Source organism: Scleropages formosus, chromosome 17 (assembly GCF_900964775.1).
Source record: "Scleropages formosus chromosome 17, fSclFor1.1, whole genome shotgun sequence".
NCBI classification, from domain to species: Eukaryota; Metazoa; Chordata; class Actinopteri; order Osteoglossiformes; family Osteoglossidae; genus Scleropages; species Scleropages formosus.
The window spans coordinates 1,012,776-1,036,660 of record NC_041822.1 but is presented as its reverse complement, the minus strand read 5'-3'; the positions used below and the strand labels follow the sequence as shown (position 1 = coordinate 1,036,660).

The following is a 23,885-nucleotide window of genomic DNA, read 5'->3' as shown; positions in this document are numbered from 1 at the left end:
CAAATATGTATGACACTGAATTAAAACATTTAATGGAGTCGATGAGTCCACATAAGCTTTTGGACACAATCATACACTGGTTTTGTAAATGGACTCACATGAAATTGCTTGTGTCGCTCCCACCCACTGCGGGGGACCTCAGCTTCTGCACCAGGATTCGGATTATGTTGATGAAGATGATGAAGTTCAACTTTAGGGCAGAAAAAAATTTATTGTGAAGTCATTACAGTGTTTAGTGCTTGTGAACGTGATCAGTGTTGTTGAAAGTTGCCTCGGACAATGGTATCAGCTAAGAAAAGGTTAAATAAATGTCTCCCTTACAAGTACTGATGCTGTTATTGGACCCTTGATGATCCACCAGATGATCACATTATCAGTATCATCCCAACACCTAAAATTACAAACAGCAGCAAAAGAGAATTGAGCCTGAACTGTTATAATTTTCTAAGTCATGTGATAACTACAGTGAAGGAAAAAAAATCTGTTAATTGTTGCAAGACGGCAATACTAAGGAATCATACATACACTCTGTTGTCATAAAAACTCCGAGTTAGTACCCACACAGTGAGTACTGCTGATGGGACACCTAAAAGAAATAGGAAAAAACTGACACTGGTATGTACTATGTCCAGATATGTTTAAAAACACGAGTCCTCAGATACAGTTATATTCACAAAACTTGTACAGCAGTATAATATTTAAATACTCACTCACTGAACAGTTTGTTCAAGTTAGCACAGAAAATTAGAGAACATAATTTTTTCTTCTAGAGCACCTATAAAATAATCACATTTCTTTCTTAAGGTTTTATACAAGATACACATATTCATATTGTGCACACTGAATGTATCAATGCAAGGGTGACTGACAAATATAGTTTAGAAATTTTTTTTGCAAGTCTAAATCCCCTGCAATTTATTGTATATGTCACGCCCTCCACCTCAGCGCAATGAGACGCACCTGCAACACATCTGGGGACGAACATAAGGATGTCACGCCCGCCAGCTCGGTAACAAGCAACACCGGCAGCTGTTCAGGGTCCGGGCACATAAAAGGGCAGCCCAGCCCAGAGGAAGCTGCGGAACCTTTTTCAGCCTCGGTACTCACTCGCGCGGCTTCCTGGTTTGCCGCAACTTCTTGCATGTCTTCTGGATTACGTTTCTCAGATTCCCCCTTCCGGACTACGTTCGCACATCGGTTTCTCTTGTTTGTCTCCTTGACCATATCTTCTGGATTGCCTATTGAACAACCTTCCTGTGCTCCGCACTTGGGTCCTGCACACCCGCTCCGGGGAAACACCGTGACAAAGGGAAGCGCAGAACACGCACATTTGCGGAACCTTGCTGAGACCTGCTACTCACTCGCGCTTCTTGTTATCGATCTCCCTCGTTCCTGCTCCTCGTCCTTGACTTGCTGATTTACTACGACTCCTCACCTGTCTACAGGGAGTTCTCAGATTATGCACGTCTGATTTACGTACAACCCATAGTTACAAACCCCCTTACGGGCTGGAAGTAAATTATTTTGTCACCCTTAAGTAACAATGGGGAAAAAAAAACTTAATAATTAAGCCTATTATTGTCAAAAGTCGACTTACATATAATGATTTGTAATAACAAAGAGGAGCTGCTTTACGACCCGCAGCAAAACATTGCGCGTCTACAGCAGTTCGTGGGGGGGCGCCTGAGTCCAAGGTAAGACAAAGACTTCCGTCTTTTCCTGTTAACAGTGGCTCGTCTGCGTTACTGTTTTTGGCTTTAATTTTTTTTTGTTTTTACCCTCCTAACCATGGCACCGAAGCGTACATGTGATGCAAGTGAGGGTGATGCCTCATGGAAAAGGGAAACGATCACGATTGAAACTAAAGTGGAAATAAAGCGAAAGGTGAAATGCCAATAAACACTGGAAAAGTTGTTTTAATGTTTTGCACGTGCACATGCACCCTCTCTGAAAGAGTACTCGGCGGCAACAAAAGATACTTCTTTCCAGTTGCGGAATCTCACTCCAGACAAACCCCCCTCTGCTTTCTCAAACTACCTTGCTTTGTTCTTCCAAGTCCTGTCCCTTATCATTCCCAGTCCCCTTCCACATCTCTTTGATAACGGCATCTCGCCTTGTCCCTCAAGCGCAATTTCAGATCTTCGTCTCTGTTTAGTTCGCCAATCGACCAACATTTCACCTGTCCCAGACCACGAGAATGTGTTTAGTGCTTTGATTCTGAATAAACGATTCTGTACTGGGATCCAGCCTCCTTTGTGTCATCTGTTCATTATGACAGTAGTAACATTTATTCTTTTTCTATTTCTCTCTACTATAAATACTGTACTTAAGTTACATGTATTATCATCCATCCATTTTCTTGCCCACTTGTCCTTCTAGGGTCGTGGGGGCAATAATAAAAAATCGCTATTAGTATTACTATCAATAGTGGTAGTATGGGGGGTACGGTGGCGCAGCAGGTTTGGCCAGTGCCTGCTCTCTGGTGGGTCTGGGGTTCCAGTCCTGCTTGGGGTGCCTTGAGACAGACTGGCATTCTGTCCTGGGTGTGTCCCCTTCAGCTTTGTGCCCTGTGTTGTCAGGTTAGGCTCCGGTTGGCCGCGACCCCGCTTGGTACAAGCGGTTTCTGACAATGTGTGTGTTTTTGTCTGTATGATTAGTAGTACATCATTACATTGTATTATTATCACTGTATTGTTATATTAAAGATGTATTAGTGTATCCAGAAGTGTTTTTTTAATGTTTTTATCCATAGTAAGGTACACGATATACTACAACAAACACAACTACTAACTGACTAACTCATTAACTGACGTTAGATACCCACCATACCTATCTGTTCCAGCTTATGTCAAAATCTGACAAAGAAAGAATGAGGACATGGAACTCATTGGTAATTCGGGGACTCCCTGTACACTGTTGTGGGATTTTGCATTTCCCTTGGGGTCCATTACTGCTTGTTCAGACCACTGGATTAGAAACTTTCTTTTGATAATCTGGAAAGGTTTCTTTAGCAAAAATGCACATTCATAATACCATTATGGTTGTATAAGGAGGTGGCGAAAGTGTATAAGATGGTAACACCTGATACCGACCTGATCATTCCCTACCCTCCAACAAGAGCTCTACGATCTTCTATCTCTGGCTACTTTCTAATCCTAGTCATAAGGGATCTAAAATCAAAAGCGTACAGTTTCTCAGTTTTAGTCCAAGTGTGGCAGAATGAGCTCCCTCTATCCCTCAGAACTGAATCACTTTCAAAATTTAAAAAGGCTGCCAAAATGCATGACTTGTCTCCTGACTTCCTAAGAGATACAAAAATTAGCAACACACTATCTGTCATGATCACCTTTGTATTTCCTGTCTCATTCAGTTGTATAGACTACTGGTGCAATGTGTGAATGGAAAAATAGTGGAATGAAACACACAATGCTTTGAAAATCAAGCATCTTTATCTAAAACTCTGTCTGATGTGAAATGCACTTTTGTTTACTCTGAGCTGTATGTAACTTTATTGAAAAGTGTTAAATAAATGAATGTAAATTGGATGTAAAAAGCAGTTATGAAACCATGTGTGTATATATTCAAATGCAATCTGATCTCAGCTGCATATATAAACAAAGCGGTGCAGCAGGAAGTTGAGTATAAAGTAAATGTGCTTGCTGTATAAATGTAAATGTAAATGTCAGTGTTTATGTGCTCTAAGGAGCCGTTGTCAGATGTTGCCAGCGTGCTATTTTTTGACAGTCTGCTCAACCCTGGGAGCTCCTGCAGGCAGTGAAATGGGAATCATCTCTGCATGCCTTTGAGGTGAAAAGCAGACAGAAAACAGTAGGTCCACGTGTGGCCAGCATTGACTTCCTACTTCGAAAAGACCCTCATCTCATTTATTAAGAGTCTCACACATAGTACGAACACATAAAATATAGCCTTTGGACTGTGTTGTATTTTATGTTTTCCCTGTACTTTGTTGTTGTACCACACTAATAGCAATTTCAATATTTGATATACAATCCAGAGGATGCTTGCCCACTTAATGCCCACTTCTAAACGGAACCCCAGCATACATTTTTTTCTGAAAGTATTTATAAAAACAGTGGTAAATCAGCTTAGAAAAGATGGGAACCATACTGTAAAAGGGGCAGTCTGCCCTGTCAATGCAGTTCATGGGTTCAGCATGTAAAGCAGGTATGCAAAACTCAGTCTTCAAGATCCACAAGGTATGCAATGGTTTTTACTCAGTCCCAGCTCTTCACTGATGATTTCTCTGAATAGCATTTCACCTTTCCCGTTATTTCTGGTGTCAGCCAGCCATCGAATAAAATGAAACTACGTGCATTGTAACAGTCACAGCGTGTAACCAACTGAAAAAACTCTTTTACAAACTAGAGCATCATGCAAATCAATCACCATTACCAGAAAATAAAACAATTTAGGATTGTTATGATGAACACTGACCCCATCCAATCAAGATGTACCACCAGAAGTACTTCTTTTGTGAGATGAAGGTAAGGGCCAGCAGAGTCTGCAGGTACATCCCTTCCACCAGCAACCAAAAATAATTGGCCAGTATGCTGAACTGGAAGAATGCCACAGCGCACTTACACGAAGACTGTGGGATGAGAGAAAAGTTAAGGAAATACAGGCTAAATACAACACATTTATGTTCAGAAGGATTAGCAGTAATCCACTTCAAGTTGCTACTGACTTACATTAAGGTGACACCTTTGTGCACAATTTTAAATAATCTTATACACCATTTATACACCACAATCTTCTTACAATACCAGTTCAGTGTACCCTGTGCTACCCTGAGCTAGGTTAATAAAGCAGGAGTGGGATTTAAACCAGGAGCTACCTACCACCCAGTATCATACGAGCAGAACTGCTGTGGTTGCACTGAGAAAGATGCTTATTCATAATTGCTTCTGTAAAAATGAGAATCAGTACAGTGATTTCAGTGTCCTATAACTCATAACCTTGAGTCTCCTCGGTCCTAAATCCAGGTAATTGTTTCTAAAGGCAGCATTAATGGAATTCACATATTCCTCTATTAAATAGTGATTGATCAAAGGTGCATAATGGAGTCAAGATCTCTAGAATTTCCGTTTGTCTAAAACATGGATTTTATATAACATGTCCACTCCAGGTTTAAGGACAGAATAACTGAATGACTGAGTTGCACAACAACAAATGTACTATGAATCATTGTTATCAGTTTAGCTAAAATTTTTGTACTTCAAAGTTAGGTTTCCACAGTAAGCTACCTTACCAGTGACTTACCCAATTATACATCATGACATTATTATTGTAGCATTTTCAGGTAAGTGCTTTGATCAAGGAATTCAAGGTGATAGCCCTAACCACTATTCTCCCTGCTGCTCCTTGCCCCAGCGTACAAAAATGAGGCCAGACACAATTATATACTCTCCAAGCTGAAGCTGGTGAGCAGCTAATAACATAGTACGTGATATGGTAACTTGTAACCTGAAGGTTTTTGGTTCAAGCTATACCGCTGGGGAATGCTATAATGTCCTTAATTGCTCAATGGCTATACTGAACTGTACAAAAGGCCTTAACACTAAAAGTACCTTTTTACAAATCCTGAATTATATATAGATTCTGCTGGTTCTATCAGAAGGCCAAGTGGTTCAGGGACTGGACTTAAGATCCAATAAACATTTTGTATCTCTCTGTGGTGCGGTGGGTTGGACCACAGTCCTGCTTTCCGGTGGGTCTGAGGTTCGAGTCCTGCTTGGGGTGCCTTGCGACGGACTGGTGTCCCATCCTGGGTGTCTCCGGCCTTACGCCCTCTGTTGCCGGGTAGGCTCCGGTTCCCCGCGACCCCGAAAATGTGTGTGTGTATCTCTCTGTGGGTTTGAACTTCACACACACACACACATTTTCTGAACCGCTTGCCCCATACAGGGTCGCGGGGAACCGGAGCCTACCCGGCAACTCAGGGCGTAAGGCCGGAGGGGGAGGGGACACACCCAGGACGGGACGCCAGTCTGCCGCAAGGCACCCCAAGCGGGACTCGAACCCCAGACCCACTAAAGAGCAGGACCCGGTCCAACCCACTGCGCCACCACACCCCCCACGGTTTGAACTTCAGTCCCTGTTAAAAAAAAATTAAACCTTTTCTTAACTGGTATGTTGTATTCCTTTGGTATGTTCATCAGTCTTATATTTTTACAAAAAAAAAGGTGGTTTGGAGCATGATGCATAGGGAATAAAGACTGAATATTGCTGGTTTGGGTGAAGGGCCATACTATACTGTTCCTGAGTAAGATATTCACTTCTTTTGAAATGTGCTGCTGTATAACGACTAAATTAACAAAATTGTTCAACAAGCAACAAAGCAACAATAATTAACAGATAAAACTGAGTGCTAACTTGTATGGTTCTCGGAAATGTCAATACTGTGACAGTTCTACCCATAAAATTACAGTGGTATTATACTTGTAAGTACCAAAATACTTATTTGTGGAACTACATTTCATGATCTGTCTGACAGAGGCTTTCAGTGGTATAATGCATTCTGTAAACTACACACTGAATCTGCTAACTAAAGTAAAGCAGAGGAACACACAGCTGCACCCACTGTGGACATGAAGCAGTGGTCCAGGGTCTCATCCGCAAACAGCACTCCGTCCTTGATAAATACAGCACTGGCTCGCAGGATGAAGGAGGCAAACAAATTGATGTGAATGTAGTTCCTGGTACAGTGAAACTTCCTGTGGAGGGATTTTGCATGGTCACCTCAGTGCGGGAAAAATTATAGGCAGTACACACACATGCTCACTGTCAAATCCAGGGAGTCAACCCTGAAAGGATGATATCAACGGGTGATGCAACATGCTGTGTCCAATTTAAAAGTGAAAGAACTGAATACTGGGAAAAGAGAAGATACACAGTTAAAAGAAGATAAAGTGTAATATGTAGTCAAAATATGTGTGCTTACCTGAAAACAGTAAATATAAATATTGCAGTGATCAAAGAGATCAGTGATGTGGCATAACCAGCTGTGTAGACCTGTCTGAAAGTTGAGAAGTATGTTGTCTGAAATGAAAGAAAAGATTTTTCCTTTCTCTGTCATTTATATATAATCTTTTCACCCAATATGAATAACTGCAAGGTTGCTAAGGTTTAGAGTTTATCCCAGAAGCAAAGGGTGTTATACTCTGGATGTGATGCCAAGGCAGTGTAGAGTGTCACACACAGACATTGATAAACACATACACACACTAAAGGCAATTTAAAGTAGCCAATTCACCTGAAACACGTCTTTGAATTGGCACTCGCAGGGAACCCACATGAACACAGGGAGAACAACCAGGTTGTATAGGAGTGAAAGCAGAATAGTGGTTAAGGGCATAGGCTCACAAGGAACCCTGCTGTACAAAACTTGCTGTCACTTTGACAACAGCACTATTAATAGGGACTTCAGCACCATGAACAACAGCCTGACTCACTTTTTACTACAATTATGATTAAAGTAGCTTTTTAGCAGTTGATGTAATCCAAAGCCATTGCATGGCCTTTCTTCTTCTTTCGGGGGAAAAAAAAAAAAATCCTCTTTGCCTAAATCGAATAGTGGTTTCCACCATCTTCTGTCCAATTCAGATGATGTTGGGGAAGTTGTGTTCGCTTGCTGAAATTTTCATTGTGGGATACATGAAACTTGTTAAATTAAACAATGGCCCAAGATCCAGGGCATCTTCTGCTCATAATATGCTTCCTTTGATCAGGTCACTTTGGATTGTATTGAGTCAGTATATAACACAAAGTGCCCCAGCCTGTCAGTCATTTGTAGCTACTTCACTGGTCATACAGGGTTTCCATGAAGCAAAGCTATTGCAGTACATCTATGAAGCATGGCAAATATGAAAAAAGTGCAGGTCAGCAGGCTAACCTGTGATTCTGGTTCCATGTCCTCTCTGATGTCACAGGCCTCTTGATAAGTTGGCTGGAGCTCTGTCCACCCGTTTTTTGTGCAATTCCTGAAGATATACCCTGAAGACAAGTTTACAGTTATAATTTTACAGCAATACAAATGCTAAACAGTGAACAATAGGGAGAGACAATGTCATAGTAGAAATGGCATTTTTATTGCTCTTAGGAGAACATACACTTATTAGGGTTGCCACCTTTCAGTTTTATGCTTCCCAATTCAAATTCTACTCCTTCTATAGTATGTATGATCCTGGAACTTACCTACATTACTTCATCACTTTTTCATTACCTGTTAGAATATCCTGCTGTGCAAATAACTGTAAATTACTTGTTGTGTAAATATAATACTCTAAACTCGACAAATATAAAGATATACAGAGAAAAGTAATACAATGCAACTTCTGTAATTAAAGTAACTAAACACTGGGAAAATTAACCAATGCAATGTAAGGTATATGTAAACACATGAAAGTTCCCTTGAGGCACTGGCCTTCTGTGCAGACATTACAGTGTATATAAAAAAGTAATCTTATTGTGGATTATTGTGAACAATCTGTGATCCCTTGAGTGTTAAAAAAGGAATAACAAACACTAGTCATGGGAAGTACACAATCAGTAACAACAACAACAACAACAAAAACAATGATAATAAAAGAAATATTGATACAAATCATTTGGAAAACTAAAGATGACCTTAAAAATCATCAGTTCCCAATTTTTTTCTGTTAATATAATCAGATCTTCTCAATGCCCTTCCCAAGTCAATAATTCATAGTTAACATGCCTTAAAGTCTAATTAAAAATTGGATGGGTCAATAACTCTTGTGTTTTGACCAAATCCAGTGCTTGAGGAGCAAAACATAGAATGCCGTAAATGTCTCTGTCCCCTCTTTAAATGTCTTATCCTCAGGGAAGAAAACTAGATTGCCATTGCTGGCTTGGGGAAATCATCACTGCAACAGATCACTGCAGATATGTACAGTTTTGAAGAAGTCTGTACGACAAATGACTATGACTCATCACACTAAAGGAAAGATTTAATCTCCACACCAACCCAAACTGTCATGACCTGAGGGAGATTACACCAGAGGACCACAGAATAAGGTCATCAGAGCTAATTCCACATACATGACAAACACCTGCACCTTATTAAAACACTCTTTAAAAGAAGACCACCTAACCTCAGTGGCTGTGGAATCTCATTGACAAACATTACCTTTCCTCACGCTCAGCATTGATCGGCACTCCTTGTCAATCACCCTTCGGACTACAATCTCCACATTTGAATTACAGCTCTTCGGACCACGACTCCACGGGCTACAACCTTCGTGTTCAAATCCCATCTCTTCATATCACAACCCTTGCTCTGCGGACTATGAGACTTCAGACTACGATCTCCACATTTCTGTTCTGTCTGACATCTTGCAAGATGCCAGACTTATACACAAGCAACACACGGGCATACACAGACTGAGAATACACTGATAACTTTGCATCCCCTCATGAAAATAAGGGTGAAAATCATTCATATCACCCACTGAACACCTTTTTGGCTCATTCTTGACACTTCTCTGGTCTATAGGTCTGAGTACCTAGTTCCTCAGGATGTCATGTTTTTTTGCTGTGTAACACAGTGTAACAATGTTATTATGTCATTTTTTGCATTTTCCATTCAGTTTTGTTAGATTAAGCATACTTTTTGAGGTAATTTGTACAACATCAGTTTTTAGAAAAATATTCCACATTCTTGAAACTGGCAAATTTTGGAAGCAGGTTCCAGGTACTGAATATTCCAGTATTCCAGTACCCTTTAGGAGCTGATGCTTTCTAGAAGAGGCTGATATTTTTCTAGAATGTTCTGATACTTTCTAACATGACAGGTGGTAGCACAGAGGTTAGAGCTGCTGTCTTCGGTCTCCAAAATCACAGGTTTGAGTCTCACCCTCCGGTTGCTGTACCCTTGAGCAAAGGACTCACCCTAAATTGCTCCAGTAATATAATCCAGCTGTACAAATGAGTAAATAACTATAGGTGGATTAACAGTATAGGTTACTTTAGAGAAAAGCATCAGCTAAATGAATAAATTAAATGTTCTAGAATTGTCCAATGGCTGTAGAGGACTAAACTGACACTGTTGACCAACTAGTGCTTTTTTTTGTAATCAGTACAGTTTAAGTAATCATAATCAGTGCAAGAATTGACATAACTAAGAATTGAAAAAATTTGTTCCATTCTGTAATCAACTATCCAGGAGCCAAAGATGTTTTAAAGATGTTTACGTGGCAAATCACTCAAGTGAAAAACCCATGACAGAACCTTTAGGAAACAAATTAAGAAACTGAACTGAAAACTTTGGAAACAGTGTGGGTGTCATTCTTGAACCCTTAACACTGTAGTGTCAGGAGTGTCCAGGATCAGACTATGGACTGAGGGCTACAGGGCCCCAGCAAGTTCCTAGTCAGTTTCCCAAGGTGAGGATGATTTAGTGAGATGTCTGTCACGAGAGTTTTCCTTTGCTTTGCGTGGGTATTGACAACATAATGACAAATAACAACTTAGAACCACACTGACAAACAACTCAGAACAAAGAACCATACGCTATACTACCTCAAGACCTTGCATACTTCCTGCTTTGCTTCCATCACTTGTATCACTGTTACATTTCCAACCCCATAACTCATCTCAACCCACCATGTGTTCTAAGGAAAGGGAAAGGTGACTCAATCCTTCCATTTCAGAGCACTGCTCAGTCCTCTGCTCCTCAGTAGTGGTTCATACTAATAATAAACAAACACTGACTCCTGGAGCTCAGCCTAACACGGCAGGTTGAAGTCTGTCAGTCTTTTGTCTACTGCCTGCCATAACACTTCTATTGAGCTATTTATAGACATGGATTACATAATATCACAAGATGTGAAATGCCAGGAAAGTTCTTAGGAATTCCCGGGAGTCTTCTACATTTACATGAGTTGCACGGATAGTAACACATCACTGGATTTAATTTCTGCCTGAATATCATGAATATGATCAAAACAATTCATTGTAAAAAAGAGAATAATGTCATTTTTAACAAGAGAAAATAGTTAAAAATAGCTCAGTTCTCACTTTTGACGACTATTACAGATAGCTGAGAAACTTCCCACCCCCCATTGTTTCCACCCTCCTCTTACTTTTTTCCTTTCTCATTTATAATTCTTTCCTCCAACTAGTTTATTCCATTGACAGAAGTTACTATATTGGGAAAACCTTCTGCATTATGCTGTTGCTTTGATATTTTCCCCACACAGCACTGACTCAACTATATATACCCTAAAATATGGATAACTGTTTTGCCTAATCAGAAATTCTTTTGTCATATCCACTCTAAGAATACAAAGACAGCTCAGAAATTGATCTGGAATGTTTAGTTTTACATCCATAGTGAATGAGAGTGCAGGCAATCTTCATAAAGACACAGAAGGTCAAGAAAGGACACAAACAGCAGGTTTTGTGGCAGTGACAGTTACCTTTAGCTAAAGGACACATCCCATCCTGGGTGTGTCCCCTCCCCCTACAGCCTTATGCCCTGTGTTGCCGGGTTAGGCTCCGGCTCAACACAACACCGCTCGGGACAAGTGGCTTCAGCCACTCTGTGTGTGTGTGTGTGTGTGTGTGTGTGAAGGACACATCGCCACTGAAGGCCGAGACTATTGGATGGATCAGAAAGGCATGGTGTAATGTTCTACACAATGCTCAGTGCACAGAATTCAGTTGCCATGACAATATATGATCACTGCGTTCAAGAAGAGGGCAGGAAGTATTTCAGGCAGATAATGGCACTTTTGACATAAGGCCCACACCTAGGCAGAGAAGTAAACAGCAGAGACTTGTTACATGACCATATTAAACACCATACTTTCATATCCTCCAATTAACTGTACAGAGAAAAAATACAAACTTTTTTCTATACTATATCTGGTCAGCTAATACTGGTAAACTACACTGGCAGATGGCATTGATTTTGAGAAATGATAGAGCAAACTGGTAAAACATGTAACGTGTATATTCTATAGACATGAATTCTTTTGAAAAAACTTGGGTTTGTCATTTCAGACTTTTCTTCATCAAAGACCCTTGAAAGTGATGTTTCTGGGGTTATGAAGATGTCTTGGACCATTTCATTCATAACAGTGTTTCAGTTCTCACGATACTGTACTATGGAGTTATATTCTCTTTTGCAAAGAAGATTCTTAAGGGTTAGACAAATTTCTGTGAAATGCATAACACAGTGAATTTGACCACAATTTTAATTATTTTAGCATAATTTTGACCCTTTTTATGGACACATAATAAAAATTCTGTATTATCATTAAAACTATGTATTCTGAAGTTCATGCATATTTTTGTTTTGAACATGGGTCTTGACCTCACTCTACTGTTACCAGAATTACAGTACAGATCCGAACACAGCAGCACCGCTGCATGTTTAGTGTTGTCACGGTTTTCACTCCCTACCTTGGTTGCTGGTGAAGTGCTGAAAGACCTCAGAGCAGGAAACATTGACCACTTGTCCAACATCCGCCCTGTGCCAGCAGCGTATCTCATCCCATTCTGTCCGACAACCTGGGGAAGATGAACCTTAAACACAGTGTCCCACCTGAGGAAACATCATTGAAGTCTTTCAAGGCAGCAATTCATAACATCTCCCAAAAAGCTGCTGTTTGAAGGCAATGGATCCTGTGCTCTCTACTCTCTTGCATGGTACTTCAATAAAAATGTCCAAGTGTTTAAATGGGTAATTTGTACACTATGCATGTCCCTTTCATAGCAGAGTAATAACTGGTCAGGTTGTTTTGATGTGAATAACTGAATTGAGTTAGATGTTGGCATATGTATTCATTGATCATGTGGTCATTATAGTGGCACTGGTTTCAGAGCAATAGACAGAAACAGAAGAAAAAGTTACACTGCTACCTTCAGTTTTGTATCAGGAGCTATTTCATTAAAATTAAACTACTGAATTAAAGGAACATGTTGCATGACAAAACTTACTTCTATTAAAAAACACCAATTCTGCAATGTCTGGATACTTTTCTGTAACTGAATCTGCTGTTTCAACTGTGATTTTATATTTACCTTCATTGATGGTTGTGATTGGTTCAGTCTGTCAGTGGAATAAGATGTAAAAATTATGTATTGTTGTTACCCAGACAATGTAATAGCCAATCAGGGATGAGGCACTTTCATGACTGCACCTTTTGGACCTTGTTCACAAAAGTTCACAATAGGAACAGTCACTTACCGATAATATTTGCCTCTATGCAAGCAGCACAGCATGTGCAGGTGTATTCCATACGCTTGTGCAAGGTATAAATATAAATATTCATTACTTGCATTTCTTGCAAAATCAGACCTACAATATACATTTTAATGTAAAACTAGCTTTAAATAAAGAATGTAAGGTTTTCCAATTTTCTGTTTTTGTTTGTGAAATTAACTGTAATACTGTAATTCTAAAATAATTATACACATGTATGTTCTATTATTTATATGTTATGCTTACATGATTTCTCTACATTCTACATCATATCACATCATGGGCAAATGCAAGAAATGATTACACCTTATTTTAAAATTTTGGGGTACCGGATTTAGGGAGTCATCAGGTGTGACATGTTATGGTATGGATCATAACCACAAAACAAATAGTACAAAAAGACATAAGAAAAGACAAAATAGGAAATTTTGGCACAACTACATCAACACAAGTATAAGCTAAACCGTGAGATGACTCCCATCCTCTGTCAGTCCACGTACATGGATTGGGTACATCAGACAATCAAGGAGGCAGATTTTTTACAGCTCTGGTGCTTGTTTTTAACACTTGGTATTTCAACAAATTTAAGTACAAATTTCAATTTTAAATTTTTTGACTATTTAACTGAAATGTTACCACTCACAGGACCTCATAGGACCCAGTCATGCAGTTAGTGGACAAGTGCAAATTACAGGTAGTACTTCACTCCCTAACCCTGACAATAACTGGACAATGACTGTAGTTAGTTTTATTATAAAAGAAGTGTGACTGTGTTAATAAATTGCTTAAAGAGGGAAAAAAGCATCACTTCATCTAGGCTGGTCACTGCTGATGTTCAAGTCAAGCACACAATAAGAACTTAACTCCACTAAAAGGTCTAGTAATGGAGGACAAAATAGCAAGAGTGTTGTTCAAACATGGTTTAGAACATACTAGCTGAGAAGGTTATCATGATCTCCACTGCCCTGGAATGGAAAAATAAAAAGCATCTGCATTCTGTGATGGGCCATGATTATGATTGGTTGCACTCATCTCCAGCCTTCTGGTAAAAAATATTTAAAAAAATATCAGATAAAATCTTGAGCCCCAGTGGATCTTCCTTTACTTCAGAAACAAATTTAAATTTCCACAATATATAAGCATTCTAGTTGAAGGTGCACAAATATATGTTAAAACAATTTAGTATATAATATTACTATCTGCTCCAACAGGGTTGTTAATTAAAAAAAACTGACTCTATGCTTTGCCCAGTTCACTAAAACAGGAATGAGCCCAGTCATACTATATAATACTAGAGAACAGACATGGAATATGCTGTAATGGGGTTTTACATATATTGGAAACAATGGCATTAATCTAAAAAAAAAATATATACATTTTGCCTATTTGCTTTATTTATGTTATGCCTGTATTTGCTACTTCTTTTGCACATAACTTTGTCTCTCCTTCTAGGTTTTAACATTTCATATTTAAACCAATTTTATTTGAAGCAGAAATACATTTTTGGTGATATTGCATATACACCCCCAAATGCAATAACTTCCTTGCAAGGATTGACTGCTAGGAGTTCTGAGCTGCTGAATGATGTGAAAGCTACTGCATTTGCAATAGTGATGCAATGCTCAGGGCTTCTTTACATGGTCCATACTTTAAAAAAACATGCCTCTGAAGTTAAGAAAAGTTTCACTCTATCCATTAAAAGCTGAAAAAGAAATACTACACACAAAACAGTGTTGCAGTATGTTCTGTATAAAAACTGTAAAGGAATAAATTCAGGTACAATGGAAAAATCACCAAAAACATAGATTGAACATCTATCCCAACATTAGTACAGTTCAACAAATCCCTAAAAACATGTCAGAGAAAATGAAGTGAAGGTCCATGATACTTTTTAATGCTAAATCATCTTAATAGTGGTTTCCTCGCAGCCTAAGGATGTGCTGAAATCCTCATACTCTATGTCTTGTTACATTCAATGCTCACACCACTAAATATATTATGCTTGTAAGAGAGGCATTAGATGATGTAGCTCTTGTGAAAATAAAGTCTAAACTTACAGTTGTTGATTTTGCTTAAACAATACACAATCTCCCATTAAAATGGAAATCTGTAAACCAGACAAGATAGAACCTGTGTCTTTCCATCATTATGAACAAATACTATCGTATGCTGCAAAAAGCTCTCAGTATGCCTCCCTGCTACTATTGTTCAGAGCTGATATGAAATAACAAAAACAACCTTTGTTTCCTTTTCAGCATCATGTCCAACTAAATAAGACATCTGAACTGACAATTTTCCACTTAATATTAGGAGCAATAATTTCATGGACTTTTCTGTTTTTTCCAAATAGCTAAACAATATGTTAAAGCTGAAATTCAGCTGTCATTTGCTAAGCATGATTCGGAATCAATGATTTTGGAAACAAAGCAAAGTACATCTCAGAGGATGATTCAATAAGATATGCTGTTATCTTTTGATAAAGGTTGCTATACAATGTCTGTTTTGAAAGTCGACATCCCTTTAATTCAGTAGGTCATACCATTCTGCTACACAGGCTTGACTCTTACACTGGTCTGTCTGTTCCTATTGTTTGCTTCTCATCTAAATCACTATTGTGACCACCTTACCATTTAAAAAATTCCCTGGATTCTCTCATTCTCTTGATTTCCCTGCAGTCAAGAGGACTTTGAAATAGTTTGACTATTACCAATCAGATAGTACAAGTTCAAGTTCAAGTTTAGCTTATTGTCATAGGTACAAGTACCACATACAAGTATCATGAAATTCTTCCTGAATGCTTCTCCACAGACTATAGACAAAGACAGAGACAATAGAAATACTGCACAAACAAAAGAATGACAATGACAGTGAGTAGTGCAACAGCAATAGCAATAAATAATGGTAACAGTAATAACAATAATACCAGCTGACAGCCAGAGAACTCAGAACAAGAGAATGATAATGCGAATGCTAAAGTGGCAGTGTAATTTAGCAATGTGCTTGGGAGGAGCAGTCCAACTCTAGTTACTAAAGGTGGCACACTGGTTAGTGTTGTATACTCTTACAGCAGTGGGGTAAAAGCTGTTCCTGTACCTAGCAGTATGGGTTCGAATAGACCTGAGCCACTTTGCAGATGGCAGAGAAGAGAAAAGTGCCCATGCAGGGTGACTATGATCTTTCATGATGCGCATTATCTTTCTGAGGCAGCGTGTGGTGTAGGTGTCCTAGACTGCTGGTAGCTGTGTGCCGATGATTCCCTGAGCTGTTTTGACCACCCTCTGTAGGGCTTTCTTGTCCTGTATGAAGTAGCTGCCACCCCAGGATGTAATACACCCTGTGAGGACAGACTCTACAGCACACCTGTAGAAAGTGGTGAGGACTGTAGTGGACATCCGGGCTTTCTTCAGACGCCTGAGGAAGTGGAGACGTTGATGGGCGTTTTTGATGGATGATGCTGTGTGTTCAGTCCATGTGAGTTTGGCAGTGAGGGTGACCCCTAGGAATCTGAAGGTGTTGACCCTCTCTACAATGTCCCCTCCTATGTAGATGGGTGCATGCGCCATATCTTGTTTCCTGAAGTCAATCACCAGCTCCTTAGTTTTACTGACATTGAGAGACAGGTTGTTGTCCTGGCACCACTCTACCAGGAGGCTCACCTCCTCTCCGTAGGCTGTCTCATCGTTGTTGGTGATCAGACCCACAATGGTGGTATCATCAGCAAACTTTATGATGGTGTTGGAGCTGTGCCTGGCCACACAGTTATGTGTGAGCAAGTAATATAGCACCAGGCTCAGGACGCTTCCCTGTGGAGTGCCAGTGTTGAGGGTCAGTGGGGAGGAGTTATTACTGCCAATCCGCACACGTTGGAGTCTGTTGGTGAGGAAATCCAGGATCCAATTGCAGAATGTGGCACTCAGTCCCAGCCCTAGTAGTTTGTGGATGAGCTTGGTTGGGATGACAGTGTTAAATGCTGAGCTATAGTTCACAAATAATAGCCTTGCATAGCAGTTTTTATTATCCAGGTGAAACAGAATGGTGTGAAGTGTGTGTGATATTGCGTCTTCAGTAGATCTGTTGTGGCGGTAGGCAAACTGCAGTGGGTCCAAAGTGTCTGGGATGGTGTCCTTAATGTGTCCCAGCACCAGCCTCTCAAAGCATTTCATCGCAATGGGGGTCAGTGCCACTAGGAGATAGTCATTAAGGCATCTCACTTTGTTTTTCTTAGAAAGGGGGATAATGGTGTTGTTTTTGAAACAGGTGGGTACAGCTGAGCTTTTTAAGGAGGTGTTAAATATGTCTGTGAACACAGCAGCCAGTTGTTCACTGCATGTTTTTAAAACTCGCCCTGAAATTCTGTCCGGACCAGCAGCTTTGCGGATGTTGACATGGCTAAAGGTTTTTCTTACTTGTGCCACAGAGATGGTGAGACTGGCGTTATCATGCAGCGCAGTGGGGATCCGCACCAAGGGGTCTTCATGCTCGAACTCGAAGCGGCCATAAAATGCGGCCCGTTCATCAGGGAGAAATGGAGCGGCACCTGTCAATGTCTACATCTGTGGTTTATAATCTGTTAATGTTTGGATTCCCTGCCACAGCCTATGTGCATCTTGAGTGCAGTTAAACTCTGATTCCACCTTCCTGCTGTATTCCCGTTTCGCGCTAGTGATGGCTTTGCGAAGCTCGTACTTGCTTTTCTTGTACGCATCCGTGTCTCCAGACTGAAACGTGCAAGTTCACGCACGGATCTTATTTCGGATTTCAGCGGTTATCCACGGTTTTTGGTTGGGGAATGAGCGGACTGTTTAATGTGGTATGCAGACATTTACACAGTACCCAATGAAGTCTGTGACCACTGTGGCATACTTGTCCAGATTGGAGGATGAGTTTCTGAACATGTCCCAGTTCACTGAGTCGAACCAGTCCTGGAGCCTTTCCTCCGCTTCTGGTGTCCAGCGCTGCACAGTGCGTATCACAGGGTCCTCTCTCTTCAGTTTCTGCTTGTAGACCGGAACAGCAGAATCGAGGAATGATCTGACTGCCCGAGGTGTGGACGCAGCAGGGAGCAGTACGCACCTTTGTGTGCAGTGTAGCAGTGGTTGAGGGTGTTTGAGCCTCTGGTGGGGCAGGAGATGTGCTGATGGAACTTTGGGTACACATTCCTGAAGTCGGCTTGGTTAAAGTCCTCAGAGATAATGAACAGTCCATCTGGGTGCTTGTTCTCGTACTTGGTGACAATGTAGTACAGTTCGTTCAGAGCGCTGTGTGTGTTCCCTTGGGGTGGGATGTAAACAGCAGCCACGAGCACAGCCAAGAACTCCCTGGACAGGTAGAACGGTCGGCATTTGATCAGAAGGTATTCAAGGTCCGGAGTGCAGCTCTGTGCAATCACTTCCACATTCGTACACCAAGCATCGGTGATAAGAAAGCATACGCCCCTTCCTCTCTTTTTCCCAGATGAACCAGTCCGATCTGCGCGGTAGATTGAGAAGCCCTCGGGCTGGACAGCGTGGTCTGGTGTGCTGGCGATGAGCCACGTCTCCGTAAAGCAGAAAACAGCAGTTCCGTAAATCTCTTCGGAATTTAAGTCGCCCTCTGAGATCGTCCAATTTGTTGTCCAGAGACTGAACGTTAGACAGGAAAATACTGGGCATCGGAGGTTGTAGCCTGTGGCATTTCGCTCTCACCTGTACGCCGGCCCTGCGGCCCCGTTTCCGAGCTCGCGTCTTCTGAGTGGTCCCAGGTGGGTCGCGGTCATGATGCTGTACACTGCAGAGCGAAGGTAGCGAATTCAGCTCTCTAACACTAAGAATTGCATCTAATTGCACCGTTTCACGTGTTTGAAAAAGAGTTTGGCGGTCATAAATAATAAGAGAGTAAACTGGCTGGAGGGATAGTGACACAAACAAAATAACATACACTAAACTAACAAGTCTGCGAGGAGAAGCAATCAACACGTCGCCTCGCGCCGGCGCCATGTTTTCAATACATCTAATAAGGTAATCTAACGTAGCTCCCTGTCTTCCTTGCAGTTTCATTCAGTTGGTATTCCACAGGGCTCAGTGACGAGCCCCTTACACTTTTCTATCGATACCTCATCTCTTGGCTCTGCCATTGCCTCTTGTAGTTTCTCCTATCTCTGTTATGCTGATGATACACAACACTTCTTCTTCCCCCCACCCCCCCCCCCCCCCCCCCCCCTCTGTATCAGATGTATAGCAGCTTACCTCTTGGACATCTCTGTAGGGATTACTAAAACTGACCTACAAATCAACTTCTCCAAGGCCAAGAACTTTCACATGTTAGCAAGTATGTCCACCCATTGGGAACGCTATATAAAACAGGGCAATTTGCTCATCTTTGCTTCATTTCTCAAGAGCCAGGGGGGCGCGTTGGCGCAGCAGGTCTGGAGCTCGAGTCCCACTTGGGGTGCCTTGTGACAGACTGGCGTCCCATCCTGGGTGTGTCCCCTCCCCCTCCAGCCTTATGCCCTGTGCTGCCGGGGCAGTTTGGGAACTTGGGAGCAGTGGCTTCAGCCAAAGTGTGTGTGTGTTCTCAAGAGCCTCAGAGTACCTACTTGACTGATGAACGTCGGTGCAGCAAGTGGTAGGTAATGAACTAGGTTTGCTTGAGATTTTCATGTTTGCAGCTACGTCTTCTTCTCTTAATGTAATGCATAAATTGTACTTTTGCTGAGATGTACGTCGCTTTGGACAAAAGTGTCTGCTAAATGAACAAATGTAAATGTAAATATAAATGTAACAATAAACGATATGCACCGTGATAGCTAAAGGACCAATCTCTCACTCTGCTCTAGCCAGACTGGTATACTACTTCATCTTAGGCCGTGTAGGTGTTTCATACAAAAAATTGAAAATTTGAAAGTCCGGAAGTGCTTGGTTTTGATTCTGATGTGGTGAATGAATTCCCCCTCCCTCTTAGAACTGCTGAATCCCTCTCACTACTAAAGGGTTTCAAAACACATCTCTTGAAAAAACCTACCCCATCTCTTGAAAAAAAACTTCCCCTATCAATTCTATATCCAGCCACTCATGTAATGTATGCTGGCAAAAACTGGGTAATTGGTCTAACTGACTACTTTAATCACTTAGTTGCAGCTCTCAGTCTACACTGACATTGGTCTGATGCTTCTCCCCAAAGCAACTTACAACATTAAGCTACTTACAATTACTTACCTATTTATACAGCTGGGTATCTTTACTGGAGCAATTTAGGGTAAGTGCCTAGCTTAATGGCAATACAGCTGAACAAGGGATTCAAACCTAGACCTTTGTATCTAAAGGCAACAGTTCTAACCACTACACTACCAGTGTATGCTACCTGCTGCCACGCCCTCTGCCTCGGCAATGGGGAACACCCGCGACTGATCAGGAACCGGGTGCATAAAAGGGAAGCCCGAAGCGCAGGAAGATGCGGAGCCACGTTCAGCCTTACTCTTCGCTCACCTTTCTCAAATAGTGTTGCTTACCTTTTTCCTGACCTCCCAGTCCTTGCTCCTGTTCCCCGACCTTCCTTGTCCTGACTCTCCTCACCCTCTTCATCTCCCTCGACCCATTGCCTGATCTTCGACTCACGTTTTCTGATTCTCCTTGTAACGACGTCTGCTCCTCAGTGACCTTCGCTAGTTTCCTGACAACGACTTTCGGATCATCCCCTAGCCTGTGCGCCTGTGCGTCTCTGATGACTCTCTTCCCGGTCGGAAGCGTAACACCTGCCTCCTGTCTGTTTGTAAAATGTGATTTTGTTGAGTCTGGTTTTGGAGAAGCCTGTTAAATTAATAAACAGAAATGTAAATGTAAATGAGCAGATAGTCTGACTTCTCATTTTTCTGTCTAGTTGAATAAAAAATTCCACTCGGATTAGTGTTCATGCCAATACTGTTTCCTATAGGCTTGGGAATAGAATGTATTTTCAATTCTATACTGATAAGACAAAAATATATTTACTGACATAACCAAATTATTCTGTCTCCTGATGCTGTTTTCTTAACATAAGATTTTGGGTCCAAAGAAACTACACATCCTTAAACAAGGAGATATGGTAGACAGGAAATTGCTGTTATCAGCTATTAGTTTGAACAATTTGAACATTACCTCTCCAAGAGCACATAAAAGCCACCAGAAACAATAACATCGACTCAGCAGTGGCCGAACACTCACTGCAGACCAGTCATGAGATTCGCTTTGAGGAGACCACAGTGCTCGCACCTGCTCCCGGGTACAGGAGTCGCATAGTGAGGGAGGCAATCGAGATAGAGATGCACGCTGACAATTTCAATCGGTAGGAGGGCTTCAGACTGTCAAGTGCCTGGACACCACTCATTTCAAGTCTTTGCGCCGGTCCGACAACCACCTCTCATTAAAACTCGGTTCAGCGAGCCGTCCTGTAACATGAAGGAAACAGCGCAAAGGGAAAACACAGCAGGGGCACCACTTATTACAACCACCCGCTACAACCTCCTACCCCTTTCCCGCCCATAAATACACCCACCCTCGTCAAACACTCTATTTCACATTTAACCTCTACAAGATGTGGTCACACCCTGACGATGCGTCCAACAAGACATGAGAAACGTTGGAACCAATGTCCCATACGCGGTTTAATCCAGAAGAACAAAACCTTCAGTCAGCTGACACCAACCACGGAAGCCTACGGATTTTGATAGTTTAAACATTATCTTTACAAAATGAACCAAGTGTCTAGGCATCATTTTAAGCAGATCTATCACTTAACTCTCATATGAATTCTCTGTTTACAACATTTCCAACAGGTTACAAATATTGTAAAATTAAGGAAACTTCTGCTCAAAACACATTACAAATTGTATATGATCTTTACATGCATTATCTGGGAGTCAGAACAGCACTCTTGTTGCTTTCCCACAAATTCAGAATGTTGCAGTAAGGACTGTAGGACAAACCAGAAGGTATGATCATATTCTGGCAGTCCTCAGGTCCCTGCACTGGCACAGAGTAATGTTTAAGACGGTCTTTATTGCTCATTTACAAAACTGTGAAGGGTTTAGCTCCGACTTATTTATTAGAACTCATTAGTATGTACAGGCCGGCTTGCACTCCTCGATCACAAGATGCAGGCTTTCTTGTAATTCCTAGGGTAAATACATCAACTGTTGGCAGTAAAGCCAACAGTTACAGATGCTCAAAAGTGAGAAATATTTTTTTTGGCAAATATTAGTATGGTCCTACATACAAAAAAAAAAAGAGGAAATCTTGAATTAAGATCTACTGTTTTTCCTTAGCATACTTTGAGCAAAGCTGCTTGCTGCCGCAATCCTTGTTGCTTTTTGTCCAGCTGTCTTTCAGCATGTTTGTGCTGTCTCACCACCATTATGTGGAGTAAACATATATATTTGTTCTTCCCCAACAACTGCCTGCCAGAGGGAATGTCTCTAGGTTGAGACCTGTAAGCCCATGTGATTTGTACAGCCTGACCTATTGAAGTTCTCTTACTGACTGAACAGGGAGCATTAGGCTGACCATCTGACTGCACCTCAAACTTAGGAAATGCTTTCATTTTCTCTTAATGTGACTATTAGTCTTGACATCAGTTGGTTTTCTACCTCAGGAGGCTTTTTTTTATTTGTCTTGTACTACCAAAACTAATTTTGTGTCTTCTTAACGGTCCTTTACCTTCTGGAATTTTTGATGGTCTATTGTAATTACCAGTACTATCTGATAAATTTCATTCTGTATTTTTGCACTATTCTATGTTAAGTGCTCTTATGAAACATAGTGAGAAAAACTACATTGTTAATTTTATCATATTTGGTTATCCCTCAATGTATCCCACATTCTACATTTTTGATAATGTTGTAAACACTAAAAAAATCATATTCATACACAGAACTCATTAAGAGAGAATGTAGTTGAAGCCATGAGTCAGAAGTTAAAGTCAGAAGGGTCCTACTGTTATCCCACTAAGAGAAGTACTTAACCTGCTTCACTTAAAACCATCCAAATGCATATGGTAGCGTAAACTCTAAGTTATGTACAAAAAGAAAGCAGGTTTCTTTATTTTTCCTTCATTATGATCAGGGATGTGTCATCTAAAAGCTATCCATTGAAGGATAAATAAATGTCATACTAACAAGGGCTGGTCTTTGAAAGTCCAAATCACGACTCCAGTGTATTCATATTCACAGCCATTGATCTTTGAGAAAGAATTCTTTATCTTTTTCAAGCTTTGACAATACTGGACAGTGCCTAGAACCATGCTAGAATTATAAGTCTCAATTTCAGTTTCACTAGTATTATTATAATGGTACACTGCTTTTGGGAAAGAGATCCAAAGTCAATATCAAATATGACATTTAAATTTCTGGTAAAGTTTCTGTGTTTTATGCCTTCAGAAAAGCATGATAAATATTGTATACGAACACTATCATCTGTTTCCAATGTTTCATTTATCAAGGACAACTTTATTTTGTTTAACATGTTTTTTAGCCTTATTGATAGAGTTTATGACTGACATCATATCATTGCCGTAATGCTGTAATTGCTGTAATGCCGTAATCATTAATTATGATTTTTAACATCAGTCTTGAGATTAATTTAGGCTGATGTCACAAAATTCATGAAGCCCATTAACATTGTTTGCC

The 23,885-nt window shown here is 40.8% G+C and overlaps 1 protein-coding gene across 1 annotated transcript in view; it reads right to left on the bottom strand.

The window, feature by feature from the left end:
- LOC108931015 (vasoactive intestinal polypeptide receptor 1-like) overlaps positions 1–23,885 on the bottom strand; it is a 43,453-nt gene that overhangs the window by 12,867 nt on the left and 6,701 nt on the right. Inside the window, exons 3-10 of the mRNA XM_018746569.1 lie at positions 12,448–12,555; positions 7,913–8,013; positions 6,962–7,059; positions 6,602–6,734; positions 4,456–4,609; positions 526–586; positions 322–391; positions 99–190 (exon numbers count right to left, since the gene is read on the bottom strand). Of these exons, the coding sequence (XP_018602085.1) occupies positions 99–190; positions 322–391; positions 526–586; positions 4,456–4,609; positions 6,602–6,734; positions 6,962–7,059; positions 7,913–8,013; positions 12,448–12,555 (817 nt within the window). The remainder of the gene's footprint in view (positions 1–98; positions 191–321; positions 392–525; positions 587–4,455; positions 4,610–6,601; positions 6,735–6,961; positions 7,060–7,912; positions 8,014–12,447; positions 12,556–23,885) is intronic.